The sequence below is a fragment of the Martes martes genome (genome assembly GCF_963455335.1).
Source record: "Martes martes genome assembly, chromosome: 15".
In the NCBI taxonomy this organism is placed as follows: Eukaryota; Metazoa; Chordata; class Mammalia; order Carnivora; family Mustelidae; genus Martes; species Martes martes.
In genome coordinates, this window is record NC_137903.1 from 2,441,065 (window position 1) to 2,466,682 (window position 25,618).

The 25,618-nt window shown below is 58.8% G+C and overlaps 1 protein-coding gene across 3 annotated transcripts in view; it reads right to left on the reverse strand.

The window, feature by feature from the left end:
- The window catches only part of ARHGEF11 (Rho guanine nucleotide exchange factor 11), a 79,447-nt gene extending 58,600 nt beyond the window's left edge, over nucleotides 1–20,847 (reverse strand). For all 3 annotated transcript variants that reach the window (XM_080824523.1, XM_080824524.1, XM_080824522.1), the window contains exon 1: nucleotides 20,108–20,847. In XM_080824523.1, coding sequence (XP_080680649.1) covers nucleotides 20,108–20,139 — 32 coding nt within the window. In that variant the 5' untranslated portion in view covers nucleotides 20,140–20,847. The remainder of the gene's footprint in view (nucleotides 1–20,107) is intronic.
- Nucleotides 20,848–25,618: the final 4,771 nt, after the last annotated feature.

A 25,618-nucleotide genomic window follows, 5' to 3' on the forward strand; every position in this document is an offset into this window, starting at 1 on the left:
AAAGCACCCACCCCACCGCCAGGCTCAACATTCACTCGCTGAACCTCTCCTGCCTTCTTCCAACATGACCTTGCTGTCTGGGGCACCCAGCTGACTCCTCTCACTCTTCCCCCAAAACAAATTAAAACCCACGGCATCAAACTTTCATCCTCCAATTAAAGGACGACATCAAGAAAGTGAAGAAGCAGGGCGCCTGGGTGGCTCAGTGGATTAAAGCCTCTGCCTTCAGCTCAGGTCATGATCCCAGCGTTCTCGGATCGAGCCCCGCATCGGGCTCTCTGCTCAGCAGGGATCCTGCTTCCCCCACCCCCGCCTGCCTCTCTGCCTACTTGTGATCTCTGTCTGTCCAATAAATAAATAAAATCTTAAAAAAAAAAAAAAAAAGAAAGTGAAGAAGCTACATGTACAATGGAAGAAAGATGTGCGAGCCGTGTGTCTGGGAAGGGACTCTAACCAGAATACACACAAAACTCTCACAAAACAATAAAAAAAGGGTTTTTTAAAAACGGGAAAAGATCTGAAAAGACCATTCTCTAAAGAAGACACACAAATGGCCATAAGCACATGAAAAAATGTGCAATATCAGTCTTTCGGGAAATGCAAATCAAAACCACAATGAGACGCCACCTCACCCCACTAGGACGGCTAAAACCAAAATAATGGGAAACAGCGAGTGTGGGGACGTGGAGAAATGGGGACCTTGTTTGCTGCTGGGAAGGATGCGGAGTCACACGGCCGCCACAGACACAATCCGGCGGGTCCCGAGGACGCGTCAGCACAGCGACGCGCAGAGACGCTCCGTCAGCCCCACTCCCGGGTCCGACCCCAGAGAACTGGAAACACGGCCAGACGCGCACCTGTCCGCGGGCGTTCACGACAGCGTTCATGACAGCGTAGCCCCAGAGAGGAAGCCACGCGACGTGCAGCAGCAGCCCAGGGTGGTCTGTCCGGACCGCGGGACCGGCTCACTCCCGCTCCCCGTCCCGCCCAGGGCAGGAAGCACCGAGAATGCGTGAGGCTCGGGGGAGCCGCGCGCAAGGACCGCACGTTATGGGGGTTCGGTTACATGTGCCGTGTTCAGAAGAACCATGTTCCCGGACACAGGAAGGGCGGCAGGGGTGCTCTGGGGCTGCAGTGACGGGGGCAAGACAGGGGAATGACTGCTAATGAGCACATGGCTGCTTCCCAGGAAACTGGAAAATTCTAAATGAGACAGGGGTGATGGCCTCCCCACTCTGTGACTGTCCCCAGACCGTCTAACTGTTCACTCTCACAGGTGAATTTTATGCTCTGGGGACCAGAGCTCAATAAAGCTGTAAAACACACACGGCTTCTCTGGCTTTACTGAGTGGAGGAGAAGGGCCCCCAGGACGCTGCTGGACACCTAACCCCTCATCCATCCAAGTAAGGAGTTTCTCTCAGGGCTAGCTGAGGGTTTGGGTCAAATCCCCTCTGCTGAATCCAAAAAGCACCACTTCACAGGCCGGTTCTGAGCACCATGTGGCATGTGGGGCCGCGGCTGCTCGGACTCAGTGACCCGCCAGACCCCCCGCGTGTCCCTCCCTCCCCGGCCTGGGCGTCGCCTCTGTCACCCGCCTGAGAGGGGGAAGTCCCCCCCATCTGCTGCGCACGGGCTCCCGTCTGCGGCACTCCTGCCACTTCCCCTGCCTCGACCGCCAGCTCACCTCTCTCTGGCCACCGCCCCGGGCGTGTGTGCGAGGTCAGCCTCTATCCCGAGGCGGTCTCACCCCCCGCCTCCCGAAGAACGACAGCCTCTTCAGTCCCCCCGAATGCTTCTCAGGACACTCGTGGTCGCCTCCTCACCCTCCCCCAACCCAGGCCCCGCCCTGGCCCCACTCCCCTCTGCGCCTCCGGGAACCTCCTAAACCCTCGCTGTGCCTTCAGTTCCACGGTTCGACCCCCGGCCCAAACGGACCCACATCCCTCTTGGCCTTTGGAGAACGGCGTCCCGGAGGCAGGAAGCTCCTGGAGGAGCAGGAAGCTCCTCCAGCCCCGTCAGCCGGCCCCGGCCCCGTCCCCTTCACCTCCCCGGGCTTCTGGGAAGGGTCGTCTGTCCTGCCGGCTCGCCCTTCCCCTCCTATGCCTCTTTAGCCCACTGTGGTCTGGCCTCTGCCCCCAGAACTGACTGTTCTCAGTGAGATCACTGACCCCCCGCCTGGCGTGTCCCGCAGCCGGCAGGCCTTCTGCACATCTAACCGGGCCCCTCTCCGTCAGACCGCGTGGGCCGCTAGCCCTGCCCTACGCCCCCTTCGTAGGGATGCTGCCTGCTCTGGCGCCTTCAGCCGGCTCCGGAACGCGGAGGATCCCATATCTGCTTGTGCTCAGTCTCCTGCAGGTTCCCGACTCCCATCTGTAACTTTCAGGGGTGACACTCAACCCGCAGACACTCAGTTGAGGCCCCAGAGACCTCCAGCCTCCTCCTGCAGCTTTTCCCCCCAGGGCAGACACTCCCGGGGTGCCTGGGGTCGTTCTTCTCTCTACCCGCTGCCAGTTGAACCATGGATGCTGTCAATTCCGTACTAAGGTCTGTTCCTCCCACAGCAGACAGGGCAGTGAAGACCTCCAGCCTCACTGCCCGGGCCTGGGTCCTCCTCCCCTACTTCCCAGCCGTGCGACCCCCCCCCCCCCGCAGCTGTGATGCGGGGACGCTGCTGGCACCTGACTCACAGGGCCATCGGCAGGCGGCTGAGGGAGTTATCAGCAGCAACAGCTCCCGCTGGGTCAGCGGTCTCCGCGCTGGGCCCGGACTCTGCGCAGCCCGGCACCCGCCAGCGTGGCTGACTCTGGGACAGCAGGGGAACCTCAGGCTTGTTCGAGAAGTGTGCTGAGCCCTGCAGGGCGCCGTAAGTCATTCCCGTGACCTTCACAGTGTCGTCTTCCCTCCAGCTCACTTCACAGGAGGAACACGGCGTGGGACACACACAGCCGACCAAGCGCGTCGTTACCATGCTGTCGGCGAGGCTTCCGGTGATCAGCCTACTGGCAGTTAAGTGTCTGGGGAACCAGAAGTCCCCAAACCCAGAAGGTGGGTTTCTGCCCGGGGCAGGGGGGTGGTTGGCGCCCGATGCTTGTGTTGTTCAAGGGTCAGCTGCGTGGTCCGTCCGACGGCCCGCGAGTGCCCGGAGGCCCGACCGTCTGCTCCCTGTCTGCAGCCCGCAGGCCGCCGCCACCCTCTAGGGGCTCCACAAGTAGGGTCGTGAGGTCATGGACGGCCCCATCACCCTCGGCCCAGTACAGGCAGGGTTGGTCTTCCTAGCGCCCCAGGGGAAAGAGGACCGGGTGGAAAACCCACCACCAGCCTGACGCCCGCTCGACGGCTGGGCTTCCCTGCGCCCGACGCAGCCTTTGCCGGGCCAGGAGCCCCGACCCAGCCGCCGCCCCCGTGCGCCAGCAGCTTCCCTGTCCATCCGTGCCCTCTGCAAGGCCTCGGTTCAGGGAGGGGAGAGACTCTCCTCGCAACAGGGTGGTAGGAAGCGGGAGGTCGTGGCTGCCAGGGTCTCGGACGCAAACGGGGAGCGTGGGCATCGGCAAGCTCCCGTCACTGATGAAGCAGCAAAGCAAGAAGCTGGGTCAGGCTCTCCGCCCGGGGTCCGCAGCACGAGCATCCGCTCGGCTCACCGCCCACACCGCCGCTCGCAGGCCCGGCCTCCGGCCCTCGCGCTGGGGAAGGCGCACTGTGGAACACGGCTACTTCTCAGGTCGCTGGTTTTCAACTGTCTTCCTTTGCTAGGCTCCCCACGAGCGGTGCTGGTCTAGGTTAGTGTCGCCTAAATCATCCCATTTTAACAAACCCATAAAATACTAACTTCTCTACCAAAAAAAGTACCTGCTTCCATCTACTCCCTGGTACCTGCAGACATCTCCTTATCTGTAAAATGGGAACAATCCCGTATTACACGGAAGAGCCCAGAGCAGGACAACCAGGCTAAGAAGAACCAAACCAGTACACGCACCTCCCGCGTGCCAGGTCCTGGGAGATATGCTGGGGCCACAAGGTCAAAAGCTGCTCCCCCAGTTCCACGAGGGAGGAGAGATGCAGATGTCTCACGAGCTGTGGGGCGCCCGGGCGGCTCAGCCAGTCATGCGTCCGACTCTTGGGTTTTGGCTCAGCTCCAGATCAGGGTCCTGGGATCCAGCCCCAGTCACCTGCCCCCCTCGGCCCAGGTCAGGGTCCGTGCTCGGCGGGGAGTCTGCTTGGGATTCTCCCTCTCCCTCTGCCCTGCACGCACACACGCGGGCTCTCTCTCTCTCTCAAATAAATAAATGAGTCTTAAAAAAACCCCAAAGAGGGGCACCTGGGTGGCTCAGTGGGTTAAGCATCTGCCTTCGGCTCAGGTCATGATCTCAGGGTCCTGGGATTGAGCCCCGCGTCGGGTTCTCTGCTCAGCGGGGAGCGTGCTTCCTGTCCTTTCTCTCTGCCTGCCTCTCTGCCTACTTGTGATCTCTCTGTCTCTGTCAGATAAATAAATAAAATCTTTAAAAAAAAAACAAACCCAAAAATCTCAAGAATTGCTACGAGGACACGTGCTGCCGTGTGTTTAAACAAAACAGAGCCTCGCAGAAGTGGGGCAACAGGACTCAGCTCACAGGGTCCTCCAAGGACGTGGCATCATTCGGGACCAAGACTGATGCTCACGTTGCCCTCGGCCTTGGGTCAGGGAGGTTTGGGGCCAGAAGCACAGCACCGAGACTGTTAAAAAGAGCAAGAAAACAGGAGGAAGAGCAAGAACTACAGATAAAGGTAAATTCTTTTCAGACTCTTGGTAACGAAATGAACCACCAGAGCGGACGGGAGGGTTCACTGTTTTCCTGTCGACCATCTGTGAGTGTTCAATCCTGTGTCAACCACGCCACCCGGGGCAGCAGGCCTGCGACACCACCTCCCTGTCCCTGGCTCTGGACAGTCCTGCCTCCAAGCGCCCGACACACTCGGGTCCCCAGCACGGTGGTTCAGTCTCTGCTCGCCGGCTCCCGTGTCTGCCTCCTCCCCGTCACCAGGGAGTCTGACACACACACGTCTGATCCTGCTGGCGAGACTTAACTTCTTGCTTCCTTGTTTTTACAGGTTTCCTGGGGGGGAGAACCCAGCATCTACTCCATAGGTCTAGCAGGAAGTAGAAAAATCCCGACTTTCTCCCAAACTCAAAAATACACAGATTGGAAACGACGAGGTAAACTGATTTAAAACCAGACAAGTGGGTTCTAAAACCCTGGGGAATTAACAAAAAATGTGTAAGACCTAAAAAATGAGTTCCGCAAGGCTACAAGACCCAAGGTCAACATACAACAATCAGTTGTGTCTACGATACTGAAATAACTAAAAAGTGGTTTGTAAAAGCTGCCTTTTAAAGTACGAACCACGGATGGGAGTGGGGGGCGGTGGTGGGAGGCCTGGGTGGTGCCATCGGGTAAGTGTCTGACTTGGTTTCTGCTCAGGTTATCTCAGGCCCCGGGATCGAGCCCCCGCTTGGGCTCCACACTTGGCGGGAAGTGTGCTTGGGGTTCTCGCTCCCTCTGCCCCTCCCCTGCTCACGCACACTTTCTCTCTAAAATAAAGAAAGAAAGAAATAAAATAGGGCCAAATCTGACAAAAGATGCCGAAAGACCAGCACATCAGAAAGCACGAAACAGCACCGAGAGAAACAAAGGACGTCCGTGCGGGGAAACCCGCACACGCTCGTCTGTACAAGATGGGGTGGCCTCAAACGGTGCTGAGTGAAAGAGGACGGACAGAGAAAGGGTCACCGTGTGTGACACAGAATTACACACGACGTGAGCCAATCTACTGTGAAAGAAAGTCAATCTACGCCGGAAAGTTCCAGGTGGGGGACGACAGAGAGACTACAGGAGCATCTGGGCATGATGAGAACGCTCGTGGTCTTGGTGGGGGGACGGCATCAGACGCACACATCTGTCAAACCGCGTCGGGGCACGCACTCTGTGTGCATTTTGACTGCACATCAGATACACCCCAATAAAGCTATCGAAAGGGTAAAGCAGCAGCTTTAAGGGAAACAAGGTCCTCTGGGCCCAAAGGAGAAGCGAAACGCTGCCCTTCTCTGTTTGCAGAGATGGAAGCAGACGCTTCTTCCCGGTAATTCAAGCCTCTGCCCCAAGCCATCCTGTTCCTGACCCAGGTCGCAGTGCTGCTAGATCATAAAATGAGGCAACGGCTTTGTATTTAAAACAGGGAAAATTGCCACACGTACATACTCCTTTGTGTTCTATCTGTTCGTACATACAAATGATTACATTTCATCAGTTAGCGCACCGGCCAGTCCCAAACACCCCCACTGGACAGGCAGCACAAACAGCGAAAACAGACAATCCAAAAGGCAATTAAAATTTGCCTTTGTAATTTAATACACAGTCTGGTTTTGCAGAAAACACGTTCTTGGAGATGTCAGGCCCCAAGTACCACTACCCGAGCCGTCACCCCTCCTCCCATCTCACACCAGGGGGGAGCGAAGGCGATCACAGAGCAGGGCGGCCGGCACGCAGGAGGCAGCTGAGCTGCACGTCGACGGTGAGCATGCAGAAGCCTCCATGCGTGTCTGCCAGTGTCACACGCCTACAGGTGACTGTTCACGGGCCATCCGCTCACCCGCCTGAGCGCCCCACAGCCATTCTGGGTCTCCCTGTACATGCACCTCAATGTGGCCTGCATTTCCGTCTGCTGATGCTCACATCAGGAGAGAGAAAAAGCCAAAGATTTAATGCTGAGATTCTGTCCGTAAATTCTCAGCGATTACAGTTGATGAACCAGTTGTTCTGAGGGAAGGAGACAAGTATGACAGGGCACATGGTCCAGGCAGAAGACGATGCCAGGTGAGCACTCGACCAGCCGGGGACGCTAGGGACGTCTCAGGGGAGCTTTCAGGAGGGCGCTCTGTGCTCCCCTCCTCTCTCACAGCCTTTAATAGGCTTTGTAAGTTATTTTTTTGGGCATGGGAAATGCTGAGCATTCAAGGAAGTAGCATCACACCTACGTCCTTGTTCTGTAAAGCTCCTGACTCCACAAAGGGACAAGGACACGCTGACAATCAAATCAATGACCCTCAAGGATATAAACTTCATTATCATCCAAAACATACCCAGTGTAGAGTCCTAACTGGCGGGGAGGCAGGGGCACATGACAAGAGCATTTCTGAGACCACACCCTCTGGGAATGCTCAATCTACGTAGTCACAGAGAAGTTTCAGACAAGGACAGTGCCCCAGTAAAGGAAAGCAGCTGGTGGTTGCACCAAAAAGAGGGCCAAAGTGAAGCACGTTCAAAAGTCTGCATTTCCGGTATGCGCTGCCACTGTGCAGTCCCAGGCACGCTGCTGAGCTCGTGTCAACCTCTCCATGAGGACCCTGACCTCAGAGGGCTGGCATCACCATTAAACAAGACTCCATGCACAAAAATTCTTCAGAGTATGAGCGAATCCAATCCACCAACATGGGAAAAGGACTTCGCATCATGAGCAGGTGGGATCCGTACCAGGAATGCAAGGTCGGTTCAACACAGACATTTCTCTCAAGAAAGTATGCAAAGGAGCAACAGGCACATGAAAAGCTGCTCAAGGTCATTAGTTGTTAAGGAGACGCAAGGTCAGGGAGCCTCCCCCCAAGGCATCTGGAAGAGATACAAAGGCTAGGAGTGGACGCTGACGGAGGGGATGCCAGCCAAAGTGAGATGGGCTGGAAGTCTGCCGGAGGGAACAGAACCTCGGATTCCTGTGGCATCTGGGCTGCCGGTGGCTGCCTCGGCGTCCTTCCCCCCCCATGCCGTCTCCTGCATGCTTCCCTGAAGCTGTGGGCCCCCGGCCCCGGAGCCGGCCATCTTTCCGCCCGAGCCAATGGATTTTCCAATCCTGTAGCTTTTGTAGAAAAGACTCTCCACACGACGATGGGGACAGATGGGGCAGCCAGACGAGTGGGTCCCCCAGGGAGGGACGGTCCCCCATCCGCAGGAAGACAGAGGAGCAGTGTTGTATCAGAAGGGGGGCAATTCCAATACGGAAAAGAGCTGTCACGGCAGTGTGCCCCAAGGCCACCAGGCCCAAGGAGGGAGAGGGGGAAAGGGAAACCAGGTCAACCTCCTGCCCCGGCGGGCGCTCTCTGCAAGCCCACGGTGAGGTTAAAGTCCAGGACAGGCACAGACGGCTATGCCGAGGGGACGCGCCGCACTGGTGCTCGGGGCTGAGGGTTGCCACGTTATGGGGGTTATCAGTCTCTGCCTGCACCTGGCTCCTGCCGCAGCACCTGACAGCCTGTTAGCTTGCTTAGCAAGGCAGGAAACGCGATGCAGCAGGGCCGACCACCCAGCATGGGTCTGCAGGCCACGTGGGTCGCCAACAGGTGAGACGCACACAGACTGTCCGTCCTGCACCTGCCAGGACTCTTCTCGTCGAAGGAAGAACTTCACGGTCACCGCCTTCCTCTTCTCTCCTCTCCAACCTCCTTCCTGCCCTCCCGCTGCTTGGTGCTTCCTACCCTGTCAACCACCATTCCAGAACGGGCACACACGCACGCACACGCACTCCTGCACATGCACTCATGCACGCGCACGCTCTATCTCATGCTGGAGCACACTTTTCAGAAGTAACTCAGCTCACGGGGCTCCCAAGCAGGTCAGTCTCTGGGGTAACTGGCGGGGCAGCAGCAGTTCCCAGGGGCGAAAACAAAGCTGAGTCCCAGGTCAGCATGATGACGGTTCCAGAGAACGTGGGCACACGCATCGCAGACATCGACTCTCACTCCTCCACTTTACAGTGAAATGGAGGCCTGGCGAGGTTGAGCGATTTGGCTTCAAAGTGTACGCATTCCTCAACAATACAGAGAGAAACAATCCAAACAACCCTGGGCCAGCGGTTTGAACAGACGTTTCTCTAAGGAAGACCCCAAAACAGCCAACGGGCACACGATAAGATGCTTGACAAGAGCTGTCCCCGAGGGGACTCTGATGCAAGTCACAAGGAGAACCCGCCTCGGGCCCGCGAGCACGGCTCCGACACAGACACATCAGCGAGCGTCGGCGAGGACGCGGGGCAAGGACGCGGGGCTCCGACACTTGGGAGACGGGCCGAGGGTGCTCGCGGGACTTCTGCGGAGCCGTCTGGCAGTTCCTTAAGGCGCAGAACACGGAGCTGCGTGGGATCCGGCAACCCCTCCCTCCCGGGCACGAACCCGAGAGAGGTGAGAACACACGTCCCCACAAAAACCCACAGACAAATGTCCCCCACGGTGTCATCCACACCAGCAGGGAGCGGGAGCCTCCAGGTGCCTGCGAGCAGAGGACGGATGGACAGGTGGACGACCTACAGGGCGGAGCACGCTTCGACCACAAGGAGGAACCAACGGCTGACACACGCCACGACGTGGATGAGCCCTGGAAAGACCAGGCCAGGCACAAGGGGCCCCGTACTGCAGGATCCCTTCACCGGGAGAGTCCAGAATTAACGAACCCACGGACACAGAAAGTAGATTAATGGGGTGCTGGGGCTGAGCGAGAGGTGGTGGGAGCGACCGCTTTGGGCACAGGGTTCTCTTAGGGCTGATGAGAATTTTCCACAATCAGCAAGTGAACATGCTGTGCGACACCGCACCGCACACTTTAACGTGCGGAATTCTACGCGTGGGATTTCTCCCTATGAAGCCGCAAACAAAGATGCCGTCGGGGCCCTGGCCCCGCTGGTGCAGTGAGGTCCTCTCGATCTCGGGCGTGTCAGTCCAAGTCCCACGCTGGGTGCAGAGACAACGTAAAAGTAAAATCTTTAGAAAAAATTGCATCCGTTCACTCGAGAACTTCACAAGCGACCCTCGTGACACAGCCCTGGCACCACAGACACAGAGAAGCTCCTGAGAACTGGCAGGTGTCATACCACGTGGTCGCACGCATGGTGACCTCTGAGGGCATCACGCTCTTCCCGTCACCCAACCCGCCCGGCCCCCACCCGCATGCCACCATCTCCCAACCGGGGACCAGGCAGGAGGCAGAAGGAGGGCGGAGTCCTCTGCCTCCGGGACAGTCCCGAGTGGCCCAGCACACCTGCTGAGAAGAGGCCTGCCTGGTGAGGGATGCCGTGCCAGGCTCTAATCCCCACGTCCAGAGTCTGGTGAGTGGCCAGAGCTTCTCTGAGCTTGCCTCCCCGTCTGCGACAAGCACCAAGCCCTGCCTGACGGTGCTGTAACACGAGGGACAAAACTGCACCACCGACAATGTCACCACCCAAACCCAGAGGAACGCCATCGGGGCCCTCTCTCCTGGGTCCCGAACTTTCCATCCCTCTGTCACCCGCATTCTCCCCTGCTTGGAACGCTGACTACCCTCTCGACTCTGATCTTCCCTTTTGTGCAGTTCTGAACCCAGCTTTTACCAAATTCACTTACGTCTGCATCATAAACAAGCTTCCCTGTCGTCTGTCTTCCCCAACAGCCCCTAGTGCCAGTGCGTCCCCAGCGCTGAGAACACGGCCTCCTGTTCATACGCATCTGACGAATGTGTTGAATACGTAAAAAATCCCCGCATCCCAGACCAAGGGCTGTGCAGGGGGCTCTGACAGGGGAGAGGTCTCTGCCCCCACACCCCATGCAGGCGTCTTTCTCACCCTCTTGGGCTCCGGGGTCGGAGCTGGAGAGGGACCAGAGCTGAAGCAGGAGAGCCACCAGGCCCGCCCCACATCCTGCCGGAGAACCGGGATCTCCTCTGGGTTTCTGCCAAGATGATCCAGAGGCCTGGAGTAGGGTGAGGAAGCTCATAGGGGCCGCCAGGCCTCGTCCCGCACCAACCACGGTCCGCTGAGCCACGCGGACACCTGCGCAGATGCCACCCGGGAAGCCGTCAAAGATGCAAATGCTCGGGCCCAAACCCAACCCAGAGTCACGGAGTCAGACACGGCAGAGTGCGGCCCTGCCCTGCAGAAGGGAACGAGTCTCTGGCCCATACTGCGGCGTGCCTCCCGGCGTGAGTGCACCTCAGACGGCCAGGCTTGCCTTGGAAAAGTGAACTCGAAGTCCTACCGACAGGGACGAGGGGCTACATCTTCCCTCCGCTTCTTCCTGGGCAAACTTCAAAAACCATTGGACAAGCCTATCACCATTTCTTTCTTTCTTTCTTTCTTTTTTTTTTTTAAGATTTTATTTATTTGACAGACAGACACAGCGAGAGAGGAAACACGAGCGGGGGGTGGAGGGGAGTGGGAGAGGGAGAAGCAGGCTCCCCGCTGAGCAGAGAGCCCGATGCGGGGCTCGATCCCAGGACCCTGGGATCACGACCTGAGCCAAAGGCAGAGGCTTAACGTCTCTATCACTGTTTCTTTATCTCCTCTTCTCTGGCTCCTGCCTGCCCCTCATACCCAGAGGCCACAGAAGTACCCCCACGTTCAGACTGTTCTCTCTCCCTTCTCTATGCCCCCCTCCTCCCCTGGTGGGGGCATCTGACACTGCCAGCCTTCTGCTTCTCTGCCCCGCCCCCCCAGCCTCTTCTGTGGGACCCCGCTGTCCGCCTCACCTGGGTGTGTGAGCGCCGCACACGCGTGAGCAGCGCACGTGTGCTTCTCCATCCCGGCCTGCAGGCCCAGGGGCGGCTCGCACTCAGCAGCTGCCCTTGGCTCTGCCCTGGAAGGCTGCGGCCCACCCCGTGGCTCCTTCCCTCCAGAACTCTGACGTGAGAGGGGGACTCCCAGCCCATGCCCACACCAAGAACAGATGCGCTGTCCTCCCCCACAGAGCCACCTGCTCAGTCTCCCACCCGTCCCCCCCTACCTGTGGTGATGGCTCCCTGCCCCATCGCCCATCTCCACTGAAGCTGCCGGGACGCGGTTTCCCAACAGCACATCTGACCACATCCCTCCCCATGTAAGTCTGCCGAAGGTGCTCTGTGGCCCTCGGGACAGAGTCCAAACGCCCTAACCCAGGCTTCCACGGTCCCCAAGACCCGGCTCCTTCCCGTTGTCCAGGTTCACGGATCTGTCGTTCTGCGGTCCCATGACAGAGCTCGGCGACCCTCCAGCCCACCGCAGCACGTGTGGCCCCTCTGCCTGGACCCTCGAGCCCTCTCAAGCCCGGCTCTGTTTTAGGCCTCCATTTAAAGTCCCTTCTCCAGGAAACCCTCCTCAGAGTCCCTCCCGTGTGCTCCAGGCGGACTCACAAAAGAGTGTGCTGTCACACCCCCCGCCACCCCCCGCCCTGCGTCCTGTCTGCCGGCCCCTAGCCACGGGCACCTGGACGGCACAGCGCACAGCTTACTCACGCTGAACCCCAGGGCCTGAAGAGCCGAGCAGCTGACCGATGTTCTCATCTGACGGACGGTGCGGACACTCCCAAACCTCGGCCTGCTGCCGACCCTGGAAGCCGAGTGGTTCCTGTCCCCGGCCCCGGGGCCTGAGGAGAAAGGGTCCCATTCACAAAGCTCCTTACTCCACTCTCTCCACCACCTCCCCTAGAACAACAGTGGCCTTTCTCTGCAGGGCAGGCTGCTCTGGGAAATGAATGGGGCCAGCCCGGGGCAGGCGGGACAATGGCAGGGTGGGCCCCCGGTGCCGTCAGACCCCTGTGGGGAAAGGCAGCCCGGAAACCGGGCCGCCGAGGGGGAAATCCCCCAAGCTCCGCGAGGCCAGCAACCCCAACAAGGGTGCTCTGTCCCTACAAGAAGTACCGAGTGCCCCAGACCTAGCACCACCAAGAACAAGGGCAATTCTTGGTCTCGGTTCCCGGCAGCTGAGCTTGGAGCTGCTTTCCTGAAAACCCCGGCTTGGCAGGTGGGGGATGCGGAAGGTCCCGAAGCAGCGGCAGGTGACGGCGGCTCGCGGCGGGCAGGTGTGCGCTCCGTAAGCCGACGGGGCACCGGGAAGCCGTCCAGAAGGACCGACGGACATCGCTTCGAACCCCGGGCAGCAGAAGGCATGATCACCAACACAGGACACGGAAGGAACCAAAGGTCACCAGCCGGCTCACGGCGGCAGACCGCGGGCAGCGCATTCCACGCAAACCTCTCCGTGAGTTATTCTACACACACACAAGTAAGACAGAACAGAGTCCAGACGCTGTGTGCGAAAGGAACGCTGAATGACGGAAACGTCCTGGAGCACGGTGTGAGCCTGCGAGGTCCCCCTGCAGCGGGGGGCAGGGGGGACAACGCCCGTGGACAGGTGCGGAGGGAGGCGCATGGGCCCAGGAAGCCGGTGGGGGGCCCGGGAACAAGACCTGTGGCAGTCAGAGGGGGCTGAGCTGGAGGGAGGAGCCGGGATCCCCGGCTGCGGAGTCGGGGCCGGAAAGGCAAGCCCACGCGGGGGGCCAGCGAGGAACGCGGTTAGGATGAGATCCCATACCCTGTGCTCGTGCAGGGTCCCCAGAGCCACGTCTTCGGGTCCCTCGTGTAGGGCGAACACAGGCGGAGGCCCCACCTCCAGGTATTCCGTGGCAGCTGAGCAGAGCTCAGGCCAGGGGGGTCCTTGCCCAAGCAACCGCCTTCCCAACGCCCACTGCGGCACGCACCACAGAAGCCACTCAGCTAGTTAGTGGCCGGCGGGGGGTGGGGGGCTCCCACAGAGACCCTCTCGCTCAAGGTCCTGGACTCTGGAACGCTGGTCCCAGCACCCTGGGGCTGGGTGTGATCAGTTCACGGCGCTCGGTCAGGCACCTGCCCGCTTCTGCAGATCAGGACGTCTCCTAAGCAATCTCTAGGCCTGGCTTCCCTCGCCGCTCCCCTCAGGGGGGCTCCCTGGGGAACGGCTGCCTGGGGGAGGCCCCACCGGAGGGCGGCACTGGCCGGGGGGGGTGGGGGCCGGGTCTCACTGGCTGTGCCCTGGCAGCCCACTGCTGGGCGTCCATGGGAGGCGGGAGGACTTCTGCGCGGTCTTCTCTCTAGCGACAGCCCGACCCTTCTCCCAGCCAACCAGCCTCAAAACCATAGGAATCAAATTTGATTCAGCCTTAACAGGCCCCGTTGATTTTCTTTCCAAAATGTCTTTTAGATCCTGCCCCTCCTCCTCGCTCAACGCTCGCTCTCACCACGACTGCTGCAAAACCTCCCCCTCCGGCCCTCCTGGGCCAAGGTCCTCTCGAAGACCGAGACTGTTTCAATGTCAGCACTGTCTCTGCGAACAATTTTTCTGACCTTGTAACAAACGACCCTCCCCGGCGCCCAACACCTTCATCCCCCCATCCTGCCCACCTCCACGACCTGCCCTCTCTCCGCTCCACCAAGACCAACAACCCCGCCACCCCGACCCACCCCTCGCTTGTCCCACCTGCGACGGCTGCCCAGGTTGCTCCCGCGTCCGATGGGCCCCGCTCTTCTCTTCCCAATCTCTAACCACCCGTCCCAGCTGCTCTCCTGGGCACCAACCTTCTGCTCGTCTCTGACCATACTTCCTGGTACGCTACAAGACTCGGCAGTTACGACTACGCCTTCACTGTGTCCTGCTGCTTCACCCATAACCTTTCACACCAGGAACGTGAGCTCCACGTGCTTGCGCGTCACTGGCTGCAACACCGAGAGCCGAGCGAGGCGCGGCTCTGGGACAACTACTCGCGGTGCAACAAACTGACTGCAGGTCGGGTGGGGTCACGGGGCCGTGTCCTCTGGGAAGTCACTGGACCCATCACGTCCCCCCTGACCGGAGCCAGGCCACGACTGGTGACTGGAGGTCCCATCAGACCACTTTAGAGTAGCAGCACTTAGTGCTGGAGAAAGTGCCGGAAATCACGACTCGGAAATCACTTGCTCTGATTTTTCAAAGCTCCTCCCTGGTGTGTGCGACTCTCAGTTTACTGTTCTTTAGAACGAGAAGGGAAATCCCAAAGAAATCAGTAAAGATGACGGAGGAACACTTATGATTTTAGGGACTGCGCTGAAACCAGGATTAAAAGACAACGAAATGAGCTTAAACTGTAGCAAGGGCAAGTGTGAGACCCTAAAGGAGGCTCAGGCAGGTACTGCGTGGTACTTCCTCCCACGATGGAACACGGGACACGGGACAGACCCCCACCTGCTGTGACTAGCTCCAAGGGAGTCCTCTTGGAGCCAAGAGGAAGCAGCAAGGTGACCCCTTCTGACTTGGGACGCATGTGATTTTCGGGCCACAGCTCCAGGTGCTTCTCCAGGCGGGAGAGTGCCCTCCGGGTCCCACAAGGGCTGTGGGTCTGCAGTCCTTCCTGCCTCCCTCACTGTCCTTCCACGCTCCTCCCTCGTGTCAGCGCCCAGCGACTCCCTGGTCTCTCCAAGCTTTCATTTTCACCGATTCCAGGAAGGCCAGACAAGATTCCTGGAGAAGGGCCCCAGCTCTGGAAGGTCACGGCACCGTGTTCTCAAGCGGCCGGCGCGCTCGCCTGGAGCTCGGAGCGCGGAAGGTCCCCCCTCCTGGTGGATCCAGCGTGACTGTGAATAGGGGAACGAATCCTTTTTTCTTCCGAGACAGAACCCGCACCTTCTTTCGTGCTGCTCCCCCCACAGGGCGCAGGAGGGACCCGGAAGGCCAGAGCCATCGGGGTGTGGGTCCTTCCGCACACGACTCGGTGAAAAGGAAGCGTGCACGGTTCCCGGGGCACGGGGCTGGCAGGCCACAGATAAACCCTGGAATCAAGCTTTTAAAATAACAAACCAATACAGTGGAGTTTTAAAGGCAGCGAGTGCCACTGTGAAGACCGGAAGCAGGTTCGGCCAACACAGATGAAAACGCCGCCTCCTCCCTCATGTCCTCCAGGACTGCACACCGAGCAAAGCCCTTCCTGCATCGGAATCCCAGACCTTCAGAGGGCGGGCCGGGAGCGCCCCTCAAAGCTTCCAAAGTCTGTCCCGCGCAGGTGAGGGGCTTCCAGGACTCCTCTGTCTTTACGCTAACTTGGGAGCTGGCTGTTACCCTGCATGGAATCTTTTTTATTTTTTTTTATTTTTATTTTTTTTTTTTATATAAATTTTTTTATTTTTTATTTTTATTTTTTTTTTTTAAGATTTTATTTATTAGAGAGAGAGAGAGAGAGCGCGCACAGGCACACAGAGTGGCAGGCAGAGGGAGAGGGCGAAGCAGGCTCCCTGCCAAGCAAGGGGCCCGATGTGGGACTTGATCCCAGGACGCTGGGATCATGACCTGAGCCGAAGGCAGCCGCTTAACCAACTGAGCCACCCAGGCGTCCCGGAATCTTTTTTATTTTTGATGAAACCATACTGTCACGTAACTTTTCCTACTTTCTAACGTACTCTCACAAACGGATGACAGGGACTCTGACCACGATCTGACAGTTAAAAAAAAAAAAAGCTAAAAAATTTGTTAATCAGAGGGTGCTCTTTCAGAAATGTTTCTGAGTATCTGAAGTCAACCTTAGCCTGCTCCTGCCCGTCATGGTGATCACCCACCAAAATCCACGCAAATCCGTGGCCACCTCTCGTCTCACCCCAGACAGCACGAGGGTAGGTTCTGGAGAAGACTCAGCATGGCAGCGACTTAGTATCTGCAGCTCTGTATGGGACACCAACCACCTCAACTCCGCTGACTGTGGATTCTAGGGCCCAGGGCTTGATAAGAACCTGAGGCCAAGGTGGGAAGCCACCTTGTTCTGGGAGCCACCCTGTTCTGGGAGCCACCCCTTTCCTTTCTAGATAAGCCCAGTCTGGGCAACCAGAATCTCCTCTCTAAGACCTTCCCTGAAGCCCAAGGCCTTCTCCCAGCGCCTGCGACCAGCCCCCCTCCTGTGCCTCTCCTCCAACCTCACCGAACACTGTGCTGCTCCTAGAAGGGGGAAAAGTACCTTCAACCTCAGATCCCTGATAAGGATGGTTGCTGGGTCGGACTCATTCTGAACTGGGAATGGCCAGAGACTGCTAAACACATCCTTTCTATTCCGGTCTAAGGGAGCCAAGGTAGCTGCAGCCTCTCCCATTCAGCAGAATTCTTGGGAAGACACCCAGGACCATCACCCAATGCTCTCTTCCAATCCCAGGCGCCTCCGCACACCAAGTCTGCTCACTCTGGGCAAATGCTTCAGAACAACGTGACGCTCCCTCGGCTGCTCAAACTGTTTGGAGTTTGTTTGGAAAGTGGCGTGTGAAGCTAAACCAAACTCAGAAGTCTATGGCCTGAAATGTACAGTTTTACAGCTTAGAAGGCGATTCGAAATATATGAGCGTGTTTGCTCTGCTCCTCCCAACAGTCCCACGAGATGCAATAAATGTTATAATCCTCAAACGACGCACGGCGTGAAAGTGCTTGTGAACCGGATAGGCCTTTCGTGTACGTGAACGCTCGCGACGCCCAGGAAGAAATGAGAGGAGGTACGTGGCGTGTCCAAGTGCGCAGAGTTGAGTGAAATGCCAGGGTTCAAACCAGGCCCTCTTGGTGTGAAGCTAGTGCTTCCCTGTCTGCGCTGGCCCACAGGACTATGGGACTCGGCACAGAGGACAGCAGTTTTACAGATGCAGATGTCTAACCCGCCTGCTGGGAAACACCTGCCCTGGGAGACGAGGCCTAGAGACGGCTCAGCAAAGCTCATCATCACCCCCACAGAAGTAACTCGGCGTCCTCCTCTCTGCTTGCAGCGTCAAACACGCTTTCAGAAATCTTGAGAACATGCGTCCACGGGCAACACGCCGTCCGCCGACAGAAGGACGGGCTGAGCAGCTGCACGAGCCCGCGTGTCAGTACAGAAACATCAAGAGTCGTCATAAACACTTCTCCATCCTACGGACCCAGGTGTCAGTCCCCAAGAGGGAGTTAAAGACGCTTCTGAAGAGATATTCCAGAGGCTTCTTTGGGCCACACGTCTTCTCCACACGTCTTCCGGCACGTGGCTCCTCCCTAGGAAATATACACCAGCGAGGGGGCCGTCTCGGACCTGGCTCTGACTATGTGGGCAACCAAGCCAGGAGTGCTGGACCACTCGGAGGGGGAGGAATGTACACTTGCTGACACGCTCGCTCACCCCTGCATTCTGTCCCGTACGATGGAATGCTCACCGCAGGCCCACCGCTGAGCGAAGGGGATGCAGTCCCTGCCTTTCTGGGGCTTACTGTTGAGTGTCAATAGTTCCTGGGTCTCTGTCGGGAGCCCTATCCTTCCCTTGCTCCCTAACGGGACTGCGCACCCATTGTGACACCTGTCGGGCACCTTCCACTAGACTCTACGCAGCACACTGTGGGTAAGATATCTAGACGGCGACCCGAGCCTCTGACCAGGCAGAAGTGACGAATGCTCTGTCTGCAAAGCTATGGTACCCCAGAGGAGAAATGGGCGCTTTCCTAGAGAAATGACGGCACCGTTCCCAAAACTGTTGAAAAGACCAGTGCAAAGGGAACACCGGACAGTGTTATACACTGCCGTCAAAAGAAGATTACGGAAAGCACATTCCGCAGGACCAGTACACAAACCCACTAAGCCAGCACGGGGCAAGCAGAAGAGCCTGCAGGGGTCAGATCATCTGCATTTGGGCTCAGATTCTGCCCCTAGTTCAGCAAGATGGCACAAGGCAAGCCAGGTATCCTCCCAGAGCCTCAAGGACCCCCCACTGGATAGTGGGAATAACACGGTCCACCTTCAGACCCATTCCACGAAAGCACGTGGGGAGAAACGTCCCACGCCGTACCTCACTAGATGGTGAGGGTATACAAGCTCCCCTAGCAGCATCTCACATCAGCCCAGGAACCCTCCTGGCCTCCTTCCTGCACCCCCAAACCTGGGTTTCCATCTGCTCACATCCCTGATTTCAGAGAAATCACTCACCAACCACATCTCACAAAAGGCAGACGCACTAATTCCCAAACTCCAGCAGGATGAAACGAGAAGGTGGCCCCATGACCATGTCACCTCCCTGCCCAGACGCACCTCGGGCCTCCCTTTACAAGATGCGAGCTACAGGGAAGCCAATGGCAAGGGGAAGGGACACACGTTTTATGCCCTTTGTGGCTGGCTGCCTTCGGCCCACTGACAACTCAGGGCCCAGGTGGGGGTGTGGAGCCAACCAAGCAGGACTCGGAGGCAATCCACACATTAGTGTTCGGGAGGGATTATGTTTATACCACGTGCCACAGCCAGAAAGAAACTACTACTACCACGGATCATCGAAGGTTAACTAGCATGGAGAGACCTCGGCTCCCGGCTGTTCCTGCCTCTCCAGCAACACGGTCTCCAGGCCAGGGCTTCCATCTGCTTGCTCGGTCCTCTAACCTCCACCCATCCAGTCAGGCTATGTACAGGCTATGTACAGAATCTAAGATTTTCAAAGAGAAGGGGCGGGGGAGGTTGGGGAAACAGACACCTCACAAAGTTGGAAACAGTGGGGCTACCGGTGCTGCCCAGGCTGGTAAAGGGGGCTGGATCCTGGGCCCGAGCTCCAAGGACGAGCACCTCTGCCCATCAGGCCAGTCCAAAACAACTCGTTGCGGCTCTAGGCGGAGGGAAGGCCCACCTTGCAGAGTCAAGCTTATTAAGGTCGGTTCGGAAGATTAAACCTTAGAGCATCCGCTGGTCAGCAAGTCTCAAGTTAAACCCTAAGCTTGGAGAGGAAGAAATTCTAATGCGCCCTGTGCATTTGGGGGCCATTATTATCAGTCACTGGCAAAAATCCAGACCTCTATGGGTGCAAAGGGTGCTTCTGTCCCATCAGTCAGGCCTAGAACATCCTCCCCGGCTCTGGAAATGGAATCACCCCCCCCCCCCCCAACAAGCCCCACCATTCGGTAGCAACCAGCCCGTGGAGGCCCACGCCCCTGCCAGGGCCCTTCCCCCAGCAGCTCAACACCTAAAGCCAGTCCCAATCCACCCTGGGGACTCACGTGACCAGGCCCGGGCGGCCTCCCGCCCCTTAAACAGGCAAGTTAGGGGCTCAAATTCAGCCTGTAGCAGGGCAAAAGTCAGAGACTGAGGGAAGCACTTCCCCTCTGTGTCCTCTCCCGGCTCCACTGTTCATCGCTCGTTTTCAAAAAGCAAGGAACAGGGACACAGACGCACCGAGGACACACAAACACACATCATACATGGCGGTGCTGTCCCCAGAGACCCGCGCTCCCACCCCAACCCCTCCTTTGCAACCTTTCACCCAAATGCAACACCCTCTCCCCCAGTCTTCGGTTAAGAAAGTGCGGGAAAGCCCATTCCCAGCGCGCCTACCTGTCTATGCTCTGGGGCAGCCTCACACTCATGGTTTCTCAGCGTCTCCGCGCGGCCAGGATCCTGCGGTTCTGACGTCCCGGTCGCGGCCGAGTCGGCTGCAGTTTCCAGGGGAGGCGCGGGGAGGGCCTCGCGGCCTCGCGGCCGGCCGGTCGGACGCTCGGACGCGCTCCGCGGGCCCTCAGGACCCCGGGAACCGAGGCTCCCCTCTCCTCGGGCCAGCCAGCATGGTGTCCGTCCTCGGCCCCCCGCCCCTCCCCCGCCGCAGAAAAAAACCGAAAGAAAAAGAGGAAAAACTGTGACCTCAGAAACCAAAAAGCCAACCGCAAATCTGTTCAAGGCCGGCGCCGGGGCTCACGCGGGTCACAGAAGAGTCCGCCTTCAAAGCGGCCGTCCTCGCTGCAAGACGCAGGCGGAGCCCATGCCCGGGACGCCGCTCCCGCCGCTGTCCTGCCGCAGCCGGGCGCCGGGGGCCGTGCGGGGCCGTGCGGGGTCGCCCCGCGCTCAGCACGACGGCCGCGCCGGGGCAGGGGCGGCGGAGGGCCGGGCGGGCGGACCACCGAGCGCAGACGCCGGGCCGCCGCGGCCGCCGCGCCTTCGAGACAACAACAGAAACAGCCTCTGCGCCACAGCTCGGGGGGCCCTTCCCGGCGCCCCCCGCCTCACGCCCGCCGGGGCCCCGGCCTCTCCGCGTCCCGCGCCCCGCGCCCGCCGCCCGCCGCCCCGGCCGCCATCAACCGCGGACGCCGCTCGCGTGCCCGCGCCGCCCGCCCCGCGGCCTCCTCCGCGCCGGCCCGCGGGGGCCCGGCCCGGCCCGGCTCCCCCCCGCCCCGCGCGGCCCGCTCGCCCGCCGCCGCCTCGGCTCCGGCCCCGCGCGCGGAAGGCGGCTCGGCGGCTCCTTCCGGGCCCTTCCCCCTCGGCGCGCCGCTCCTCGGGGCGCAGGCCCGGCCGGCCGCCCGTGCCCGCGCCGCCCCCTCCGGCCCCGCTCCGGCCGCGCGGCCCGCAGGCCCCGCCCCCGGCCCGCCCCGGCCCTCCCCCGCCTCGGGTCCTCCCCTCCCCCCAGCTACCGTCCCCCTCCCCTCCCCCCGCCCCGCCCCCCTCCGCCTTTCCTCCCGGCCCTCCCCCTCTCCCGACACGGCCCTCCCCCTCGCCGGGCCCTCCCCCGGCCCTTCCCCCCTCCGGCCCCGCCCCCGGCCCCTCCCCCTCCTCCCGCGGCCCGCAGCCCCCCGCGCGCCGCCCTCCCTCGGTGCGGCCTAGCCGGCCGGGGGCGCGGCGGGATCCCCGGGCTTGCGCGGCCCGGCCCGCCGGCCGCCCCGGCTCCGGCCCCGGCTCGCCGAGGCAGCCCGCGCCGCCCCCGCCGCTCCCCCTTCCTCGGCCCCGGGCCGCTTCCCCACTTCGCGCCCCTTCGCAGGTCCCCCGCCCCCCGCCGCCCGGCCCCCTGCCCGCGGGCGCGCCTCTCTCCCGCCCCGCCCCCGCCGCGGCTCACCCGCCGTCCACCTCCGTCCTCGTCTTCGTGTCCAGAACCGCGTGCGGCCTCCCTCCTGGGTGCCGGGGGCTCCGGAAACCGGCCCCGGCGTCTGCGGCCCCGCGCGGCCGCCGCGCGCCCACCGTGCGGGCAGAGGGCCGTGGCCGCGGCCGCTGCGCTCCCGGGCGCCGTGCTGCCCCCGGCGTGGTGCTTTTGAACCCGGGGGAGGGCCTCTCGGGGCCGATTCTGGTTTCAGGGACGCACAGTTCCCAAACGTTTGCAGGTAACGCGCTCGTCTGAAGGTCCCTGAAGTCGCAGTTAAAAACAAGGAAGATGAAAAGGAAAGTTTTTCCTTAGGGCTGGGGACGGACTTGGTGTTCCTGCCCACGTGTTGGCTGTGTCCTCCCCTCCCTCTCCGGCGGGATTGCTCCTGGGGGACATGCAGGCACCGTCGCCTGGGCCCAGACCCGCACACATCCTGGAGCTCCTGTGGAGGGAGCCGGGGACCCCAGCAGTGTTGGGGGGCGGGTTTGCAAATTGCAAGAGGGGAGAAAACTGATAAGCATGGGTTGATCCTTGGAATAATCAGGAGCTTCCCTAAATTATACCAGTTACAAGCTGGCCAGTGAAGGAGAGACCCACTGCCGGCCCCCACCTCCCCCACCTCCTAGGTCAGGACTTCCAAAGGCGCGGGGTCTGCCGGTGTCCGAAGCACCGCAGCCCGGATCGCTACCGTCCCATTGTCTGGTTCCTCCCCACGCACCTGCCAGCAGGGCGCTCCCGGGTGTGGGCGCTCCTCGGGGTAGACCAAGCCGCGGTCACCAAACACACGCCGGGCTTTCTGAAGAGATGCGGTGTTTTAAAATAATGACACACACCCGTTTTATAACATATTTTATAAAACATGCCCTGGAATAGGAACAGATCAAAACGAAGACGAAGTACATTTTTAAATTCCTACCCTTCAGTGCACGTAACGGGCTGTCACGACTGGAAGAGATCCTTGTCCACGGCAGGTTACAGCGGAAGAAGTGCGTCCTCCACGGCCTTTATTAAAGCAGGACATTCATTTTCCAGTCCGTTCGCCACGATGCGAAGGTTTTAATTGAAATTCATTGGGTAAATGAACATTTTAAGTCAATTAGTCCTTGAATGGTTGGAAGGTGTTGCATCTTATGATTTTTCAAAAAAGATTTTATTTATTTGACAGAGAGACAGAGAGAGAGCACGGGGATCTGGGATCATGACCCGAGCTGAAGGCAGAGGCTTAACCGGCTGCCTTAACCAGGTGCCCCGCATTTTATAATTTTAACAGATGGGCTCAAACCTAAGAAATTCCATTTAGTATTTTTTTAATGTTATGTTATTTATTTTTCTAAAAAATATTTATTCATTTGAGAGAGAGAGAGAGATCACAAGTAGGCAGAGAGGCAGGCAGAGAGAGGGGGGAAGCAGACTCCCTGCATGCTGAGCAGGGAGCCTGATGTGGGACTTGATCCCAGGACCCCAAGATCATGATCTGAGCTGAAGGCAGAGGCTTAACCACTGAGCCACCCAGGCACCCCTCTATTTAGGTTTTTAAAACAGATTTTAAAATTCTGTTTCTTAGTTTCTCACGCATGCAGGCAAAACTTTTAACAGCTGATGGGACACCTGCCAGGCTCTCTCGGTAGAGCAGGTGGCTCATGATCTCGGGGTTGTGAGTTCGAGCCCCACCCTGGGCGTAGAGTTTACTCATAAAAAATTTTTTTAAAAAGCCTTACAGGTGACACACATTGCTTTTGATACATACATTTTCAAAATCACAATATTGGAAGCATCTGTAGTCATACATTTTCAAATGTTTTTTCCATGGGCATGACTTTCCCTTAGAAAAGCCATGGCTTTCTCACTCGTTAGTAGGCTGTCGATTTCATTTTGAAGGAACAGATTAAGTGGATGGCGGTTGTTTTTGGAAATACAGGCCGGGACCCTCTTCCCAGCTAATCCTCAGCCCGGGACTTGTACAGTAAGAGTGTGTATCTCCTCTATGTTTGATATCTCTTGTTGGGCCTTTCCCTGGAGATAAGCAGTCAGGCTCTGCAGAGCAAGGATTTTCATGGTCATTCTCTCTGTCTTTACTAAGAATTGTCAAGTTTGTAGCAATTAACAGGCTCGTTTTTGTCTGGCGGATGGCATCACATTATAAAGAAAGTGAATGTCTGAACCGCGTGTGGCATGACGGCTGATTCTTGGAAACATTTCCCTCATGGCCCGGGACGGATGCCTTCTGAGGCAGGGACCCCTAGAGGGGCTGCTAGGTGGCCCCTATGTCAAAGACGGGTATTATTAGTAAAGCTTAGACGGTTATTTTTGCTCTCGTTAAATACCACCGTGCACGCATTCTTGAATGCCTTCCTGGTACACACCTGAGCATCTCTTTGTCTCCTCCTCTCTGAAGTCTATGGGACTGGGGGGCGGGGGGTGGCTTTAGCGGGATCGAGTTCCCTGAAGTGAACCGACCGCTGAGGCAGATTGTAAGCCTTGGTTTAGAAAAAAGACGTAGATTATGAGATTAGGCCCAAGACGGACTGTATGGTAGGAAGCTGGAAGCAGGGGTTGGTTACTGGAAAGATCTAGATCAGGAGTCCAAAGAAGTGAGTTTGGCGGGGGGTAGGGTGGGGTGGGTCCCTTTTAAGGTCTGGGACGCTGTGCGCAGGTTGTGAGGACTGAGCATCAGGCGTGGGCTCCGTGAACTCTGCTGGACAGAAAAATCGGGATAAGCAGGAAGAAGTGATGTCCTGAATGACATGGTCCCTAGAACCTTTCCCCACAGAACTCTATTAATAGATGAGTCCTTGTCTCTGCCCAGCATCCTATGGGATAGGAGGACGCTGGTTGTCCTGTCCTGTCCGTTCGTTTACGCTTGAGGAAACTGTACCACAGGTGGGTTACAGGTGATTTGCATGAAATTTCATTAATGAATGGTTTGGAGCAAGAATTCGTACCTCCTCATTTTTAGGTGTGAGAAGCAAAGGAAACCACAGGTGTGTCAGCTTCCGCTTGTGGGAGGGCTTCTAGAAACTGAATATTTAACTGGACGGCTGAGGGAGAGAAGCGATCCAGAAGCTCCAGGTGCTTGGAGCGTGACTTCTAGAGAAACGGCCCCAGGCCCGACCCGGTGTGGCCCCGAGAGTGTCGGCCCCAGGTTAGGCCATTCTCCTTCTGGAGCACGGGTGGGGGCAGGCCTAGCAGGACGACATCACGGCGGAAGGCAGGGTGCCCCCCTGTACTGCAGACTTCTCTCCCGCTTCACCCTGTGTCCATTTGAAAGGGGGTGCGGAGGGGCTTGCTTCATTGAGGTATTGTTAGCCCTGAGGCTGAGAGTTAGCTTGCAGCCCATCTCGGTTTCTCTAGAACGCTCCTGGGTAGCCAGTGTGGCGGAGATCATCTCACCGTCACTCAGAATGTTCTGTTCCTTCCACCTGATGCGCTCCCAGTAGTGTTTTAATACGAAGGAATAGCAACACCCGAACCCGTCGGGTGCTTTGCTCCGGACAAGCTGCCGCCACTGAGCCCCGCGTCCTCTCCAGCCACCTTTTGGGGCGGTAAGTCTTACCCCTGTGCTCAGGTGGGAAACCGAGGCCCGGAGAGGTAAGAAGTCCTGCTTCGGGTCACAGAGCTGGAGCCCCGGCGGTCTGGCTCCAGAGTCCGCTTCCCTGTCCCCTGGCCCGCGTCGATGTTGCAGGCACCGAGCGAGCGCCGGAGGGAGAAGGAAAACCAAAGACCACGGCAGAGGCAGGAGCTTCTCGGGAGGACGGAGCACAGGCTCACAGCGATGAGCGGGGCGAGGGTGCTGCGGGCCTCGGAGACGCGCCCGGCCCGGCGCTCTGGCCCACGGGGCGGTGACCGACAGATCTTACCCGAGTGCCCTCCGCTCTCGGGCCCTTGCGACGTGAGCCCAGAAACTTGCTCCCTCGTCGCTCGTGGAGCTCTCGAGGCATTTGGTGGAGAAGGGGCTTCTCACCTTACCTCCCCCTGAAGGGAGGTCAGCATTGCCTGCGGGG